The following is a 15,247-nucleotide window of genomic DNA, read 5'->3' as shown; positions in this document are numbered from 1 at the left end:
TTAAAGAGGATAATTCACAGCTGGATTGTATGTAGTAGTAACTAAAGCTTTTAGCTCTGAATAAATTAAAATTTTTGTAAAGTAGAAGAATGGTGATTGTCTATCATTGTTGTCCTAATTTTTTATTTTTTTGTTTTACTATTTTCAGAATTTAGGGAAAAGATTAGGTTGTTTAATTAATGTGGATAACTTCCAAAGTAGCTAAACCATGTCACATTTGATCAAATAATAGATGTAAAATGCTCCATCAGATGTAAAAAATAATTTCAAATTTGGAAGACAGAATATTCTCAATACATAAATAGAGGTATTGTTGAAAATACTTTTCTGTGAAAGATACATTTATGTACCAAAATGTGATTTCTGTGGTTTTGTTGGWTTTTGGTTGGTTTTTCCTTTTTCCCTTTGGTATGCCTCACTGTGGCWAGAGCATAATCTTTGTAATTTGCTTTTTGAGCAGCAGAGGTGTGAGTTGTTCCCTCAAGTATATATGAGATGTTCACCTTTATTTTAGAGTCTCAGGTAACATTAAGAGTACTCTGAATTGTTGTCTCATTTCTTTACATTTTTGGGACATAAAAGTGTTACCCTTTTCTGCACTAAAAACCAGTCAATAAAACACAATTATTTTAAATTATTTAAAGATGATACAATGGGAAATTGGTTCTCTTCATTCAGAAGGCTGGGTAATTGAGTTGAATTTTTATGGCTGCAAAAATCAATGTCTAGGTGGACTTTGGAAGAATGCCTATAAAAAGACTGACATTTGCATTAAGTAGCAGCACTWAATTTTTGACTGAGTCACAGATGGTGCTTTCCAGTGTTTCATTTTTTGTTTTATCATCTTGTATCAACCTTTACAATAGGGCAAAACAGGTTTAAAATGTGACGTAAATTGATGCTTCTTTTGAAGGTGATGACAGTGACACACAAATTCTGAATGAAACCTGCAAGATTGTAGGTTATTTTTATTCTCAAAATAATTCTTAGATCTCAGCTTCTTTAAATGCAAGGTATGTTAGRTATTTAGGAAAGGCAGTGAGTAAGGTTTGAGTTTTCTTTGCTGTCTTGTCTGGTCTTTTATTAACAAAGGATTTCTTGTGGCAGTTGGTTTTTCTTGTTTTAAACTTTGAGCCTTATTGAGATGTGGGAACACTTGGCCTTTCCACAAGAAAAGATGTGGTGGGGTTGTGGTTTTTCAAGAGCGTGGAGGGATTTGGTGGTTTTAGGATGGCATGGATGTTTTTAATTTTTAATTCCGTATAAAACTTTAAAAAGTATTAACAGCGAAGGAACTGGGAATACTTTRCCTTCTGAAGACTTTTTTGTGTTGAAAAGATTCATCTCTTAGATCCTTGCAAGCATGACTGTTTCTTCTGAAATCTGAATTTTTGTCATCTTGGGAAATTTTAAAGATTTCACACTGTTTTCAGTATCTTAATCTTTTTCAGTTGAATATATTGCAAGACATTATCAAAGCTGGTGTCCTTAAAATGTTAGGATGAGAACCGTGTTTCACACACTTCACTTTTTAATGAGGTAAAGAAAAAGAGGCTTCTCCATTATGCCCACACTGAGCATCTGGGAGATCAGAGWGAGTGGTTCACAGAATATTCATATTAAACAGCTGAAATGCCACTTAATATTAGCTGAAGCTAAATGGGCTGAAAGGAGATGGAGATGCTGCTGTGATGTCCTCAGAGCACTCGGTGTATTCATCAGTGCACTTGGCCTCTGCTGAGGTAAAGCAGCTGGCAGTGATTTGTTATTTTAAAAAGTGTATATTGGTTACCTACTGATAAAGACTGTATAAAAACACCSGGTTCTTCCTGCTCCTGTTTTATTGAGCAAATGACATCTTGAAGGTCAGCAACAATTCAGTGCACCCTTCAGGAGGAGATTTCTTTTCTCCAGGCTTCCCAAGCGAATGAAAAGCCCTTTGAGAAAAATCCCGTCAAAGATTTTAGCAGCTTTGACTTCTCCACCCTGCACACCGACTGTGCCCAACTTAAGCATTCAAATGGAAACCTTTGAGAGTACAGAAGGCTTTAAGCCATGAGTACTCCCTGAGCTGGAGGGACTTTTTTTTTCTTTTTTTTGTGTGGTAATTCAAGGTTACTGTCTCGGTCAGAACGTTTTGACCAAAAGCAGAGTCTTGAGAAAAGCGAAGGGAATGGTTCATACCCTATGGTTATAGAGCAGTTAGCTCATGAACCAAAATGCATCATTACTATCATTCAGTTAGTGTTATCAGGAAAACTGTCAGATTTAAATGCTTAAGAGAGCTCTTGTAACTGTTGCCATGGCAATATCAGCACAGCAACGTGGTAGTTTTCATCCGTATCCCATGTTCAGCTAAATTCCTTTGCAGGCTTTTAACTGGGAGAAGAAGGTACCATATTGTACCAGGCTGGGCTTCTTTTGAGCTAACCTGGAACAAATGCAGGCTGAAATTAAYGCTTTGTGGGAAAGTGAAATGCAAATCCTGGGTGCAAGTGATCTGATTTGCTTTGCTCTTGGTTTGCCTGGGCACTGACAGTCCCGTGTGTGGAGTTACTGACCTGCAGTTCATGCCATCTTGTCACCACTTGGAATTTGGTCCAGGCCTTGATAAAATACATGCACTGCAATCACAAACTAAAAATTTTGTCAGAAGCATGGATTTATCTCATAGATTCCTATTTTCTCTGTAAGTGCCAGAGGTGTGAACACTTTGAACTAGAATTCCAGATCCTGCTTTCTAATTTGGCCTCACTTCTATAACACTTTTCCCTGCCCTGTATTTCCAACCTGTGTGGTGTTGATCAGCTGCTGCATTTTTAGTTTCACTCTTCTGTTTTCTGACATCCAAGCCCCTTTTTCACTGCCTTGCTGCAAGAAGTTGTTTTCCACAGCCCTCCCCCGGCCTCCTGCCCCGGAGAGCCTTTGACTTCACTCTTGGTACAAAGCAGAGACCACGTTCTGTCCTAGCTGACCTACATTTGCACAGTGCAGCGTTTCAGAGAGCTTCCCTCCCTCCCTCCCGGCCTCACTGAGTTCCTGGGCTTGGGAAGCAGGGCAGGATGGGCTAGAGATGGAATCTGGAGTGAAAACAGCCAGGGCCATGTTCCAGTAGGTGTGGCCAGCAAGAGAGGGGTGAGACTGTGCCCCRAGTCACATCCTGCTTTGGAAGGACAATCTGAAAAGGACAGTAATGCTCTTCATTGACAGAGGCAGTTCTCAGAGAACAACTGAGTGATTGTCCAATATATATCTATTTGTGCTGTTTGACAGTATCAAAGAARGATCAAGAAATGGCATTTAAAATTGGGAAAATACGGCAACAAGGAGTGATGTTTTTGCAAATCAGTTACAAGCCTGTTCTTCCCARTAGCACAAATGGAAGAAGTAGTAGYGTCTATATTAGCATCTTCCCTCTGCCTTTCATCTCCTCTGAGGATATTTCCACGCATTGCAATGAACATTCATTCAGGAGAAAAGATTTTCTTGCCCTGTGGGATTATGTAGGTATTTTAGATTGAAGTCTGATTGGGGATTGTGTTAGCGTATAAGGAAAATTAGTGGAAGGGGGAGGCAGTCTAAAGTAATGGCCTCTAGGTRCTTCCCTCGCCTCCAGTGCCTGATTTAGCCTGGGCTTGGAGACAGTTAATGCATGTCTTAACATGTTGATATATTCTAAAATATTCCGTAAATGAGGACTGACACATTTTATATTACTGCACTGCAAAGAAAAGCAGATTCTAAATTGCTGTTCTAGTAAGGTTAACCTGAAAGCCAGTCTGTCTCATCTCTTCTAGATCACTGCCAKCCTATAATTTAAGTTTATAAATTTAAGTGAAGATCTTAGTGGGCACTGAATTTTCTCTCAGAACAACCACTAAGGCTTGGAAGTTACCTTGATGTGTAATTTTTTAAAGTTGAAACAGATTGTGACCTTCACCCTTGAAAGATCTCTTAGTGGCAGGGGATGGGATCACTTCTGCTACACCTAAAGGTCTAGTTGTGCATTTTCCATTCTTAATTATATTGGTGTGTGATCTGCAAATAACCCACACCACTGATTTAATTGGAGATGTGAAATGAACAGTTCTGTTATTGAATCACAGGTTTTTTTTTGTGGGACTTCATTTTGGTCCTATCAATGTGTAAATCTTTATTTAGTTAAAAGCTAAATAAATATGGGGAAATTATGGATTTCCAATTTCTGATTTCTGTTACCAGGCGAGCTTTTCTAAGATTTTTCTTTGCCATAATGATGGTACTAATGATTTTACATTTTTTTCTCCCTTCAAAAGTTTTGAGCCATTATGACTTTTTATATTTGTTTTCAACTTGAAGCAGATGTATAGAGAAATAAGAACATTTAAGGCAAATATTATACAAACTCTTGCGCTTCTATATTCAGTGATCAGTTAGATCCATTTTTCCTTTGTTTTAACTGCATTGCAGACATGTTAGAGTTTTAGCTGTAAGTTTGCATTCCATTGCTAATGAAAAATGCGTTTTTTTTCTCGTGTATGGGGAAAGGAAGTGAGAGAATTTGTCCAAGCTTTTAATTGTAAAAATAATTATTGCACTATTTTTAGCATTAACTGTTTTTATATTCTAATATAGTGAGCAAATAGCTTAAACACAAGCTAGAAAACAGTAAAACATTCAGAGAAAGGAATGTAGAGCTTTCATTCTATAATAGCATATTTCATAATACAAAATGATCCCTTTTGTTTCTGAAAGTTTTGCCCGAAAACAGTACTTGGACACAAATAATTTTATTAGCATTTGACCATGTTGATAAGGATTTAAGTATGTTTATTGGGTGGTTTCAATTTATATTCAAACATTAGTAAAATTTTTAAAAATCATGTTGGGCCCTTCAAAGGGCATTAAAAATGGTGTTTTGTTTAGCATCTCCTCCTCCTCACTAGTCCTGTAACTAGCAGAAGGTTTGCTATGCTGAACTCGTCRCCTTCGTGCTGTGGTTCTGCCAAGCTCGGGCAGATCAGCATCGTGCAGGAGCTCCAAAGCCCGGCACCCAAGAGGTGGTTTGCCTGCCAAACTCGATGGTTCAAGTGCCAAACTGTTTAAGGTTTAGTTATTAACCTCTTGGACTACCCCCAGGAGCCAGGAATAGCATTTAGGAGTAGCCAGAGTTGGTAAAATCAAATAGATCACAGCGGAGGGGAGCAGCGCTCAAGTCCTCTCCAGGAAGCTGGGCTGCATCCTTGGCCAGCACTGCTCGGGGAGAGGCCACTTATGGGATTGGACAGCTTCCAAAATTCACTACCCTGCAGCAGTGGCTGGCTTCCACACTCACTCTGGGGGGCTGGAGCTGGCACTGTGGCCTAAAGCCTGCCTGCAGTGACCTTCAGCCAGGTRCCTTCAGCTGGATGTCAGCTGTGGCCTGCCTTAGCTGGGAGCCAGCAGCAGATTGACTGAGGAAAGCTACAATGGGTGCTGAAAGCACATTCCCAAAGGTCTGTCTAGTGCAGCTCTCACGTGAATGCCAATAATCATCACATCAGCTAAGTGCATGAACTTGCAGTTTAGTGGAGAAATCTCAGCAGAAGAGAGTTACTACTTTTACAGGTATTTGCTTTCCCCGAAACCAGGCATTTATACGATTCGAGGTGTGTTGGAAATGTACAAATATACAAATAATACACCCCAAATACAGCAGAGGAAAAAATTTACTGGAGGGTCATAAAAACAGAGGTGTTCAGCAAATTCCCACACCCATCTTCTCCAGGAGCTGCTGGAATTGTTTCAGAGGTGCATCCAGYSCCTTGCAGTCTGTTCACGTGTGAGAGTTCCTGCAGACAGACAGCCCGAGAGCTGCTGCAAATGCTCAGTAATATGATTTGTCTTTTCATTACAAAGGAGAAAACCCTGCTGTGATCTCTGTACTCTGCATGAAAACCAGGTTTTAAGGACTAGGGAACACTAGAAAAACAAAGCTAAAGCTASAAATTTCATTCTTCCTGAGAAGCTTTCCCATAAGAAGTGAAATCTTAAGACCATAAATATAATCAATTTTATTAAATAATAAAAGTACATCAAATATTTGTATTTTATCCAATTAAAAAGTCCCAGTCAAACAGAAAACTAATTGCAGTTTGATAATTTGCTGCTAAATCAGAGGTGGGTATTGCTTACCCTGGCACTGTGACAAACAGTGATAACCTGAATCAGATACARCTCTGCTGTAACAGTTGGAAAATAAGCTTTAAAAGTTCTGTTTGTTAGAAAACTGGAAACCTGTAATTAGATTTAACCCACTTCTCACAATTTRTTTTCAGTGGTACGTGTTGTGACTTTGAATTGCTTAGATTTTGTTCCTGCTCATATTGCTGGCTGGAACTCTCAATCTTAYTATGACCCAGTTTTCCTCACCTATAAACTGAGGTGTGGGGCTTMATTTTCTCCAGCAGTTGTGTTTTCACTTGGTTGATCCTTGGTTTTTGTCAGACAGGAAAGAAAAAAATCAATACATTTGATTAGTTTCGTCCCCCTTTGCATAAAATGAAACTTTGTCAAGAACAGTGCAAGAGTTGAACTTGTGTTTTATGTTTCTCATCATGTTTGAGCTACCTTGAAGTTATATAGGGAAATGAACAGCAGATTCAGTGAATTTGCATGAAGGTGCCAAGTGAACGAAAGTTACTTGGCACCAGATTTTAGGAGCTTCCCCTGTGACTCCTGGAGAATAAGTAACTTTCAGTCAGCTCTTTCTGGACGATCTAGTTGCATCCAGAACAGCACTTGCATTTCTGAAGGTGATACACAAAACAAATCTTTGCAACTTTGATTGCATTTATCTTTCCTTCCAAACCAAATAAGCAAACTTCCCCACACTGGACCTACTCCAAGGGAGTACTTTCTTAGTGGTTTGAATTAATTGGTAGTGTCTTACTAATTTGTGACATAGTTAAATGTGTTGTACATTAAAGAAGTGTCTAATAACTGTTATGTGGCATTTGAGGGTAAAACTGATCTGTCCTTTGTGCATTTCCTTAGTTTTTAATTTTTCATTTCATAGAAGTCCTAGATAACATGAAATCATTACATGGAAGAGAACTAGAGATATGAATGCATCTTTTAAAATAAAATTTTAGTGTGGAAAATATGCTCRATTATATTTTATTGGCACATAAATCTGCAATTGTACCACCAAAGTGTGCATGCTTATTATTGCACATTAACACAGAAATCCTTATATACCATCTTTTTTATGTTCATTTTTTAAATCTCAGATTTGCTGGGAAAACCTTTTGGTTATAATTCCATAATTTTTAAGAGCTATACTCTTTTTTTAACTTAAAAAAATAATTTCCCGAGTGGCCTGTGTGCTGGGCTGAGTCCAGGCTGTGCCGTGGGGCTGCTCCATGGTCAGTGTCCATGYGTTGGGCGCTATTTACACGTGGCCTGCGGGGCCGGCCGGGCGGTGCCGGCCCTCAGTGCAGCCTGCGGTGACGGTACCTGCCAGCCTTGTCCTTGGCCGCGTTGGCACAGGCGTTGTGCTTGTTCTGCTGTAAGTGGTTCCAGTATTTGATCAGTTCACTAGGTTGGAACTGATGGGAGGTAATTAGGTGGCTGTATTTACAGCTGGAGTAAGAAACTCGCCAGTGATTGAAGACAAACTCGTTGGGTGGGGGCATGGGGTCAATCCGCAGCTTGGCGAGACAGATCCCCACGTACACATCCTCTAAATGTAAACGTCTGATGCTTAAGGAGACCTTAAAGATTTTTTCTGCTAAGTCTCCAGAAAAAACATAACCGGTTCCGGAGCAGAATACAGGATAACGTTCACTYGGATACAAATCAGGTGGCATATACCACTTGCTATCCTTGTTCCTATTAGGTGCATAACCTCTCATTAAATAACCTGTAAAATACTTGTGCCTCGGAGGAAGTTCTGGTTTCAGAAGCTTGTGTATTAAATATTCAGTATTGACAAACATATCACTATCGGTTTTCATAACATAGGGAACATGTGGACAGTAAGTTGCAACCCAGTTCATTCCCATCAGAGTTTTAATAGTTAAATTATAGTAGGTGTCTAAGTATTCTTGTTGAATGATGTCGTGGTACTGTCTGCTTTCCTCAAGGATGGTACGCTGGAGGTATCCATTGATCTTAATGCTTAAGCCCAACAAAAAAATCCGCACGATTTGGATGCCAGGTGTCAGACTCTCGTTGCCCCAGGTCTGTCGGATTGCTTGTCTGGCCTCCACCTGGCCAGGCTCTGCAGCTATGAGCAGTATTAGAAAAGGGGTCTTCTCCTGGCATTTGTCAGGCTCRTTGATGACATATTTGAAATGATAGGAAGTTGGACGCCCAGTGCCTTTCTCGTTGTAAATACTTCCATTGGCACTGAGGGTGTTTTCCAAACCGGTTACTCCCTGCGGGGACAGATCCGTGTTGTTAGGGTTGGTGACTGTCTGAGGCCTGAGTGTCTGAGGCACAGCCTCTCTCCACAGGTTCCTCAGAGAGCTGTGGTTGGTCTCGCTTTTTGTAGATCTAAATCCTCGGATGGTGTAAGCCATGGGATTTTCTCTGAATCCAGCCTTGCCTGGCAGCCAGTCGTGATGGTTAAAGAACAGGAACATGGCAAAAAGAAACACCAGAGAGACCAGGCCAATGAGATGGGTGCGAAACAGAGACCTTTTGGTATTCCAGGTCATCTTTGCCAAGCAGCAGTGGCGTCTTCTCCACTGAAGCATGTTGTAAGGATCCAGTGATGGGATGTGAGACAATGCTCAAGCAAAAGGTTTATCCAATTGGTTTAGAATCCACTGCTATTCTTTGGTATTCATTTTCTTTTGTTCRTGTTGAGTAATTGTCTGCAAATGGCTCTCTCTGCAAAGAGTAAAAAACAAAATCAGAAATGGTTCRTTTTACACATTCATAATATAAAAGGTTACCAATAGAAACTAGATATAAACATAAAATTGGGTTAAATTTACTTTTTTGAAGAACAAGCCATGTCAATAGAAGTGAGGTTTGATTTATGCTAAAGGCCAGCCTTGTTTTATGATTTAACTTGTTTTGTTAGCTTTTAAAATGCTTTTCTTCATGGTAAAAGTTTTGACAAACATCCTGGATAMCAAAGATAAAGAGGAAAAGAAAATGGATCATGTTAGCAGGAAAAAGTGTGAAATAGACATAAATAGCTTCATATACACTGGCTGTGAAATCCTTGTAGAGCRTTTGAGAAGGACTGAATGAAAAAGCCTTGCTGGCAGATGGAAGGTTTATTGGCATTAATTRAAATTGATTTGACATGCAGAGGCTAGGATGGCTCACAGTTTAAAGCCCTTYTTGYAAATGGCCATGCCTGGTGGTGGGACAGACGGCGCAGGGTTGGGGATGGCAGAGCTGTGTTAGTCACAGGACACTGCCTGGCGCGTCTCCGCCRGCCCCCACTGCGCAGGGAAAGTCARTGAGAAGATGCACCTGTCAGAGTTAATTTTCAGGSTCCAGTAAGCTCAGTGCACAGCCCTCRGATGCTAGTGCAGGATAACATTTTCAGTCACCTTTCAGGCACCTTTCACCTTCTACTCCACRTTGGAGAAAACATTGAATGGAACAGTGGGTTGTGGTGCCAGGCTCRGAGGCAGCTGAATTAAAATGAAGCTCTTGATTTTTAGTAGGCAGAGATCTCACGTAGTGTTCATGGTAACTGGAAGTAAAATTGCTCAGAACTAAGTTTCTAGCCAATTATCTGATGATCATGGTTCTGGTTTGTTTTTTCCCCCTTCTATAGAATTATATGTAACTACTGGACTTCTCAGAGCAGTTGAAAATTTCAAGTATTCTGACCAGCAGCTGTAGCTGTAGGAAAAAGTGCCAGTAGTCTGTGCTTCATTTTCTCTTAAATTTTTGTTCATATTCACAAGCAGAGTCAATATGGCAGCTTCATGATGCTGCATATTAAAAGCTGATCACATCATCTCATAAATGAACCTTTCAGTGCACAGTAGCAATTCGTTTGCAATTTTCAATTTGGTCTAATTTATTCCTGGGCCCTAGGGTTTTGTATAGGAGAAAGGATGACAGTTGAACAAGAGTCCACAGAAAATGCTGTTTCTAATAGAAATATGTAATTTATTAATTGCTTCGCTATCTTCTTAAACCAATATTTGAGTTAATTTGTGCATTGAAAAACTAAGTGATACGTTACATGGGAAATTACAGGGTTTAACGTTGTAAGGAAGGAATTTAAGAGATGTCAATCGAATAATAGGATATTGAGTTGTGTRTGTGTGATGCAACATGCAATTGCCCTGTTCATGTAAGGGAATATTCATATGTGTTTCGGAAGGGTAGGTAGAGGGGCATAACTGATGTTTATTTTACCTATTGCCGGTGTTTGTACAAACATCTTCCGGCGTGAGCGGGAGCTGCCTCACGGCCGGGCCGCCGCCTCAGCGACTCCCGCCAGGGGGCGCCGCTGCGCGCCGACTGTGACGCGAGAAGGGCGCGCGCGCCGCGATCCTCCGGGAACACCCGAGCCCGGCCCGGGAGCACCCGAGCGCGATCCGGGAACACCGGAGCCCGATCCGGGAACACCCGAGCCCGATCCGGGAACTCCCGAGCCCTGCCCGGGAGCACCCGAGCCCTGCCCGGGAACACCCGAACCCGGTCCGGGAGCACCCGAGCCCCGAGCGGCGCCTCCCGTCCAATGCACTTCAGTTGCTTTCATGCGTTTGGTTTTAAAGCTTGCTAAAAGTATCTCTGATTTTCCGATGTAACTGTTCAGGGCTGATGCCACTTCCCGGAGACTCAGCTGCCTAAAAATCATAAATGCTTGTGTCTRAGCTGTGTTGTTAAGGAATTAACCTGACACTCCATGCATGTGCTGCTTTAACTCGAGTGTTGTCTTTATGTAAAAGAAGATAAGCTCCAAATGTGCAATACTCGTGGTTATCTGACCACTTGCACCTGCTTTTGCCAGCTGAAAAGACAGAAGCCTCCCCTCAAAACTCCCAATTTTCAGTTTGTCTGCAGTGTGCAGTGAGTTGTAAATGAACACTCAGCTCTTTGGGAATATCTCTGCATAAGCAAACATAAATGTCACTTCAAAGGATAGCCTAGATCTCAGGGCAGTAAATGTTTGRTAGCAGATTGGAGGCAGCAGTGGGAATGTTTGATTAATTATTGTTCTATTGCATGTGTCCACAGTTCAGGGAGAAAATTAAAGCCAGAATTTCACAAATGTGGACTAGCAGCTAGAACTCAGATTAATTTTGTCACACTGAATTGCTCCACTTATAAAACTACAGTCATTATGGAAATACTTTAGCAAATGTGCATTGGTAATCTCTGTTGAATCTTTAATAAAGTAGTGTTTAGTTGTGCACCTACTCTGATATGGCAATAGGCAAAAGAGAGAATCTTAAGTTACATAAATACTTTAGTAAACTGAAAACTGTTTGCAGGTGCTGCCTTTCTCTGATGCTCTGAGGAAGTGTCCCAGCAAAGCCAGTTGTAATGGCTGAAGCTCTTTTTAATGAGCTGCATGCTCACATAGTGCACATGAAAATAAGTTTTACGGTGAGGGACAGAACTAGAATCAGGAGAAGTGTTAAGAGAGTAATATTTCTTTGATTTTCCCACATTTCCTTGATTTTTCAAGGTAGGAGTTTTTTAGAAAATCTGTCTCTGTTTGCCCTTTAAAAAGGCACTATATGAATAGGGGAAGCACCCACATGTATTTTTCAGCTTCAGAAAGCTATTGACTGAAAAAGCCCAAATAACTTAGGCTCATTTTCCTTGCAGTTTGTGTGTAAAGCATTTCAAAATATACAGTGGGGTATTAAGCATTGAAAAAAGAGCAACAACAATTGCACCTTGGAAAAAAAATACTACATGCTAGGGTGCATTGTTTAAAAATAATGTAAAAAAACTGTCAATAGATACGAACCCCACCATCAAATAGCATAATAAAAGTATAGTTTTCTCTCATTTAATTAGGATAGAACATTACTTTTTTTGCCCAAATATTTTAAATTACATTTCACAGAAAGGTTATGAACAGGCACCAACTATTGACAGTAGGTAGGAAAACCTAAGAACAGCAAAAGGTCTCTAGAATGCCCACCTTGTCCTCTGAGAGTGTGTTGTTGTCTGTAACTGCATTTTGGAGATATTATTTATGATAATGCTGCTTCATTTTTGGCACTTGACAGTGCAGTCACTGATGCATTATCAAATGCCAAATACATAAACTGTGAATGCCTCTTGAATTTTTATTTGTGGTCTGTGCTCTGCTGGTGTTTTGGTTCCTGGTACTTGCAGTTCTGCTCTATAATTACAGCTTTTGAAATTGGAGCATTTGACTTCCTATTCACACGTCTTGGATTTTCATATTTTGATTAGCTGTGTGGGCAAACTCTTCAATTAGAGGGAAGAGTTCAAAAGGCAGCCCGAGTCTGTATTCTGATGAACAGCAGTTGTGTATTGGGCCTCATTTAAAGTGCCTGAGTTCCCTTACAAACTCCATTAATCTTTTGCACAAAACAGTATTTGGGATAAGGTTTGCTGTGCAGGTTTTTAAATGTCCGATACGAATAAGATGCATTAGCCAAGTGTGCTTCTCCTGGAGTGTTTCCTGAAGGTACATTTTCTTTTTGTTGCTGTTTTAAAAGTTCTGTAAAGTGACTTTATATTTAAAATGTTTTAAAACTGATTTGAAACCGGTGTCTGTTGTGTGCTACATCTTTAGGTTTGTGAACTCTTGCCAGCTGCAGTTGTTTTATTTCATGTTAGCATTGCCTTGGGCAAAGAAAGCACATTTATATTGACATTTAATGATTTATTATAGCTTATTGGTAGATTCTGCATCTAAGCACTTTCTTTCTGTGGTATATTGAGTTGCTATAGATTTAGGTCTTAAATTTGTATTGCAAGTATTCATCTCTTTTTTTTTGCCACTAGTGATGAAGTATTTAAATTTCAAGAAGAAATAGGAATGAATGGCAATTAGATGGAATGTCATTTTACAATCCAAGTTAAACAGCCAGTGTTTTCATATTAAACAGAAATTGCAGTGATGGCAGGAGATAAGTTACGTGCCTACCATTCTGAGTGTGTAGTGTTTGAAGGTTTCCTTTTGGGATGTCAGGGGAGCCTGATGTTACTTGTAAATCGTGGTGCCTGATCGCACTGCTGATGGTTTAAATCATGCCCAGTCTTTTACATGCTCCCAGTTTCTGCTTGGCCGGTAGTGCCCTGATGACATTTTGCTTGTGTTTGGGGGGCAGAAAAGCAAGTGTAAAAAGGGCTGAAGGGACTTTCAAGATAATGTCTTTTGACTGCGTGGTCTGTTTGGATGGTTCAATGCTCTCGGTATGTCACATTATGGCCATTTTATCATGCTTTAAGATTACTTCAGATAAGGATTAATTCTGACCTAGTTTGAGAGGATTTCTAACTGGTTTTTCTACATTGGAGGGGTTTGAGTTTTTAATTTCTCAGTTAAAAGCAATCATTACAGGAGCTCCATTATCCCTTTAATCCTGCCTCTCCAGCCCCAGCAGCCTTGGCAGGCTGAGCAGTGCATTTAGGCAGTGCAGGGGAGTGACATTGTGCCGGGGGAGAGCAAAACCTGCCACAATTGTTTCTCCCCGCTCCCAGACAGTGTTATCTCGGGGCGCCGCAAACGGGGAACGATCACTATCTGCAATGGCTGAAAAGGTGACAGACAAGCGAACGAACATCACACACAAGGCTTTGACATACCTTCCTTGCTCAGGCCATTTGTGGTGCRCGATTATACCCACAGAAAATAGTTGGGGCACGCCATCACTTCAGCAAAAAAAGATGCTGTGGACCATGCGCACATCCCCCAGCAGCCGTGCTTCCTGCGCCCGCTGTGCTCGGGATCCGCTCTGTCCATCTGGCCGCCCGGTGCCGTGTTACCTTCCCCGCTCCGAGGTGCCGTCCTTGGCTCGGGGCTTTTTGTTCATGCTGCAGACAAAAGGACACGACTTGTGGCTGCCGTGGCGCGGAGCCGCTCACAGCCGCGCCATCGGGGCTCTCACATCTGCTGCTTGCCGGCTCGGACAATGCGGGGCTGTGTTCTGCTCTCCTCAGGATCCATATTTCGSCTGGAAATGTTAGCGGGGAGGGCTAGCGCCCAGTGCCTCAGTTGTCTTCAGTAATAGGATCTCCCTCCGTTCCTTCCTTCATTGTTGCTAGGCAGTAATAGAAATGGTTTGGAGCTGTTTTAAGCCAGAATTGTGGTGGATAAAATCCATTCCGGAGTTGTTCAGCTGCTGCACAGGCAGGCAGCAGTTTAAATGTGGACTTTGACAGATGCTGTCTTCTGACAGAGCAGAATTTAACGTCACTGCTTGGCTGGATCCCACGTGATTGTTTGCATTCATTTTGACTAAATCCAAAGGCAGACAGGAAGCTTTACAGGCTCTTGCTCTTATTTGATAAATGATACATACTCAGTTCATGCACAGTGGTAGGTGAATAGTATAAAAATTGTATGATCATTAACTGAAAAATTGAGGGCTTTTACAGATTGTTTTCACTTTTCCTTGACACTGTAACTTACTAAATACTCTAGGGGATTTTTAATGCTAGACATTCTATTCCCATATTCCAAAAGCTGTTCTGCAGTGCAAGGGAATTAYAAGCATTTAAATGCTGAAGCTTGATTTAACCCATTTGGCTCTCTTGGAGTACAAATGGCTTGTGCCTCCATGCCTTAAAGATAAAAATGTCTTTCTTTGCTCATATTTTCTTTACACATGCCTACTCTTCAAAAGCTGCTTTTTGTTATCTGAGGTTATTGAATTAAGCTGAACAACACTGATGTATTAGCACATGCTGTTAAGCTKCCTCTCTGCTGTTAATGGCTTTCTGCTATGGAACAGCCTCCAGTCTGGCATTGCAGAGTCAGGGGCCCTTCGTTTCAATTATTGATGAACCTAAAATGTCTTTTGTCTATTCCAAACGTACCTATATCATACAATTTGTCTTTTTGGTCTTAAGGAAACTTGTGTTCCTTTCATTTCTCCCCTTTCAATGACCGACCTTTCTATGCTGAAGCATCTTATTCTATTTACTATATAAATAAAATAACACAATAGGTAGCTGGGAAAATAGAGAGCTAGCAGCATACTTACCCAGGTATTTATTAGTCACTGTGTTTGCCCACTCTGTTTTGAAAAGCTAATGACTAGCTCTTTAGGCTTTTTTTTTTTTTTTTTTTTTTTTTTTTTTTTTTTTTTTT

At 40.7% G+C, this 15,247-nt stretch overlaps 2 protein-coding genes across 2 annotated transcripts in view; one reads left to right on the top strand and one right to left on the bottom strand.

Moving 5' to 3' along the window:
- CDC73 (cell division cycle 73) overlaps positions 1-15,247 on the top strand; it is a 102,494-nt gene that overhangs the window by 47,095 nt on the left and 40,152 nt on the right. The window lies entirely within an intron of this gene.
- B3GALT2 (beta-1,3-galactosyltransferase 2) lies at positions 4,822-14,302 on the bottom strand. The gene is made up of 2 exons (XM_057377193.1): positions 13,741-14,302; positions 4,822-8,856 (listed from the first exon to the last, which is right to left on the bottom strand). The coding sequence occupies exon 2, from the start codon at positions 8,718-8,720 to the stop codon at positions 7,452-7,454; it is 1,269 nt and encodes a 422-aa protein (XP_057233176.1). The 5' UTR covers positions 8,721-8,856; positions 13,741-14,302; the 3' UTR covers positions 4,822-7,451.

The sequence above is a fragment of the Malurus melanocephalus genome, unplaced genomic scaffold (assembly GCF_030028575.1).
Source record: "Malurus melanocephalus ecotype Western Australia unplaced genomic scaffold, MMel_1.1 scaffold_305, whole genome shotgun sequence".
NCBI classification, from domain to species: Eukaryota; Metazoa; Chordata; class Aves; order Passeriformes; family Maluridae; genus Malurus; species Malurus melanocephalus.
Note: the sequence above shows the minus strand (reverse complement) of the source record. Positions and strands in the feature narration are given on the sequence as shown.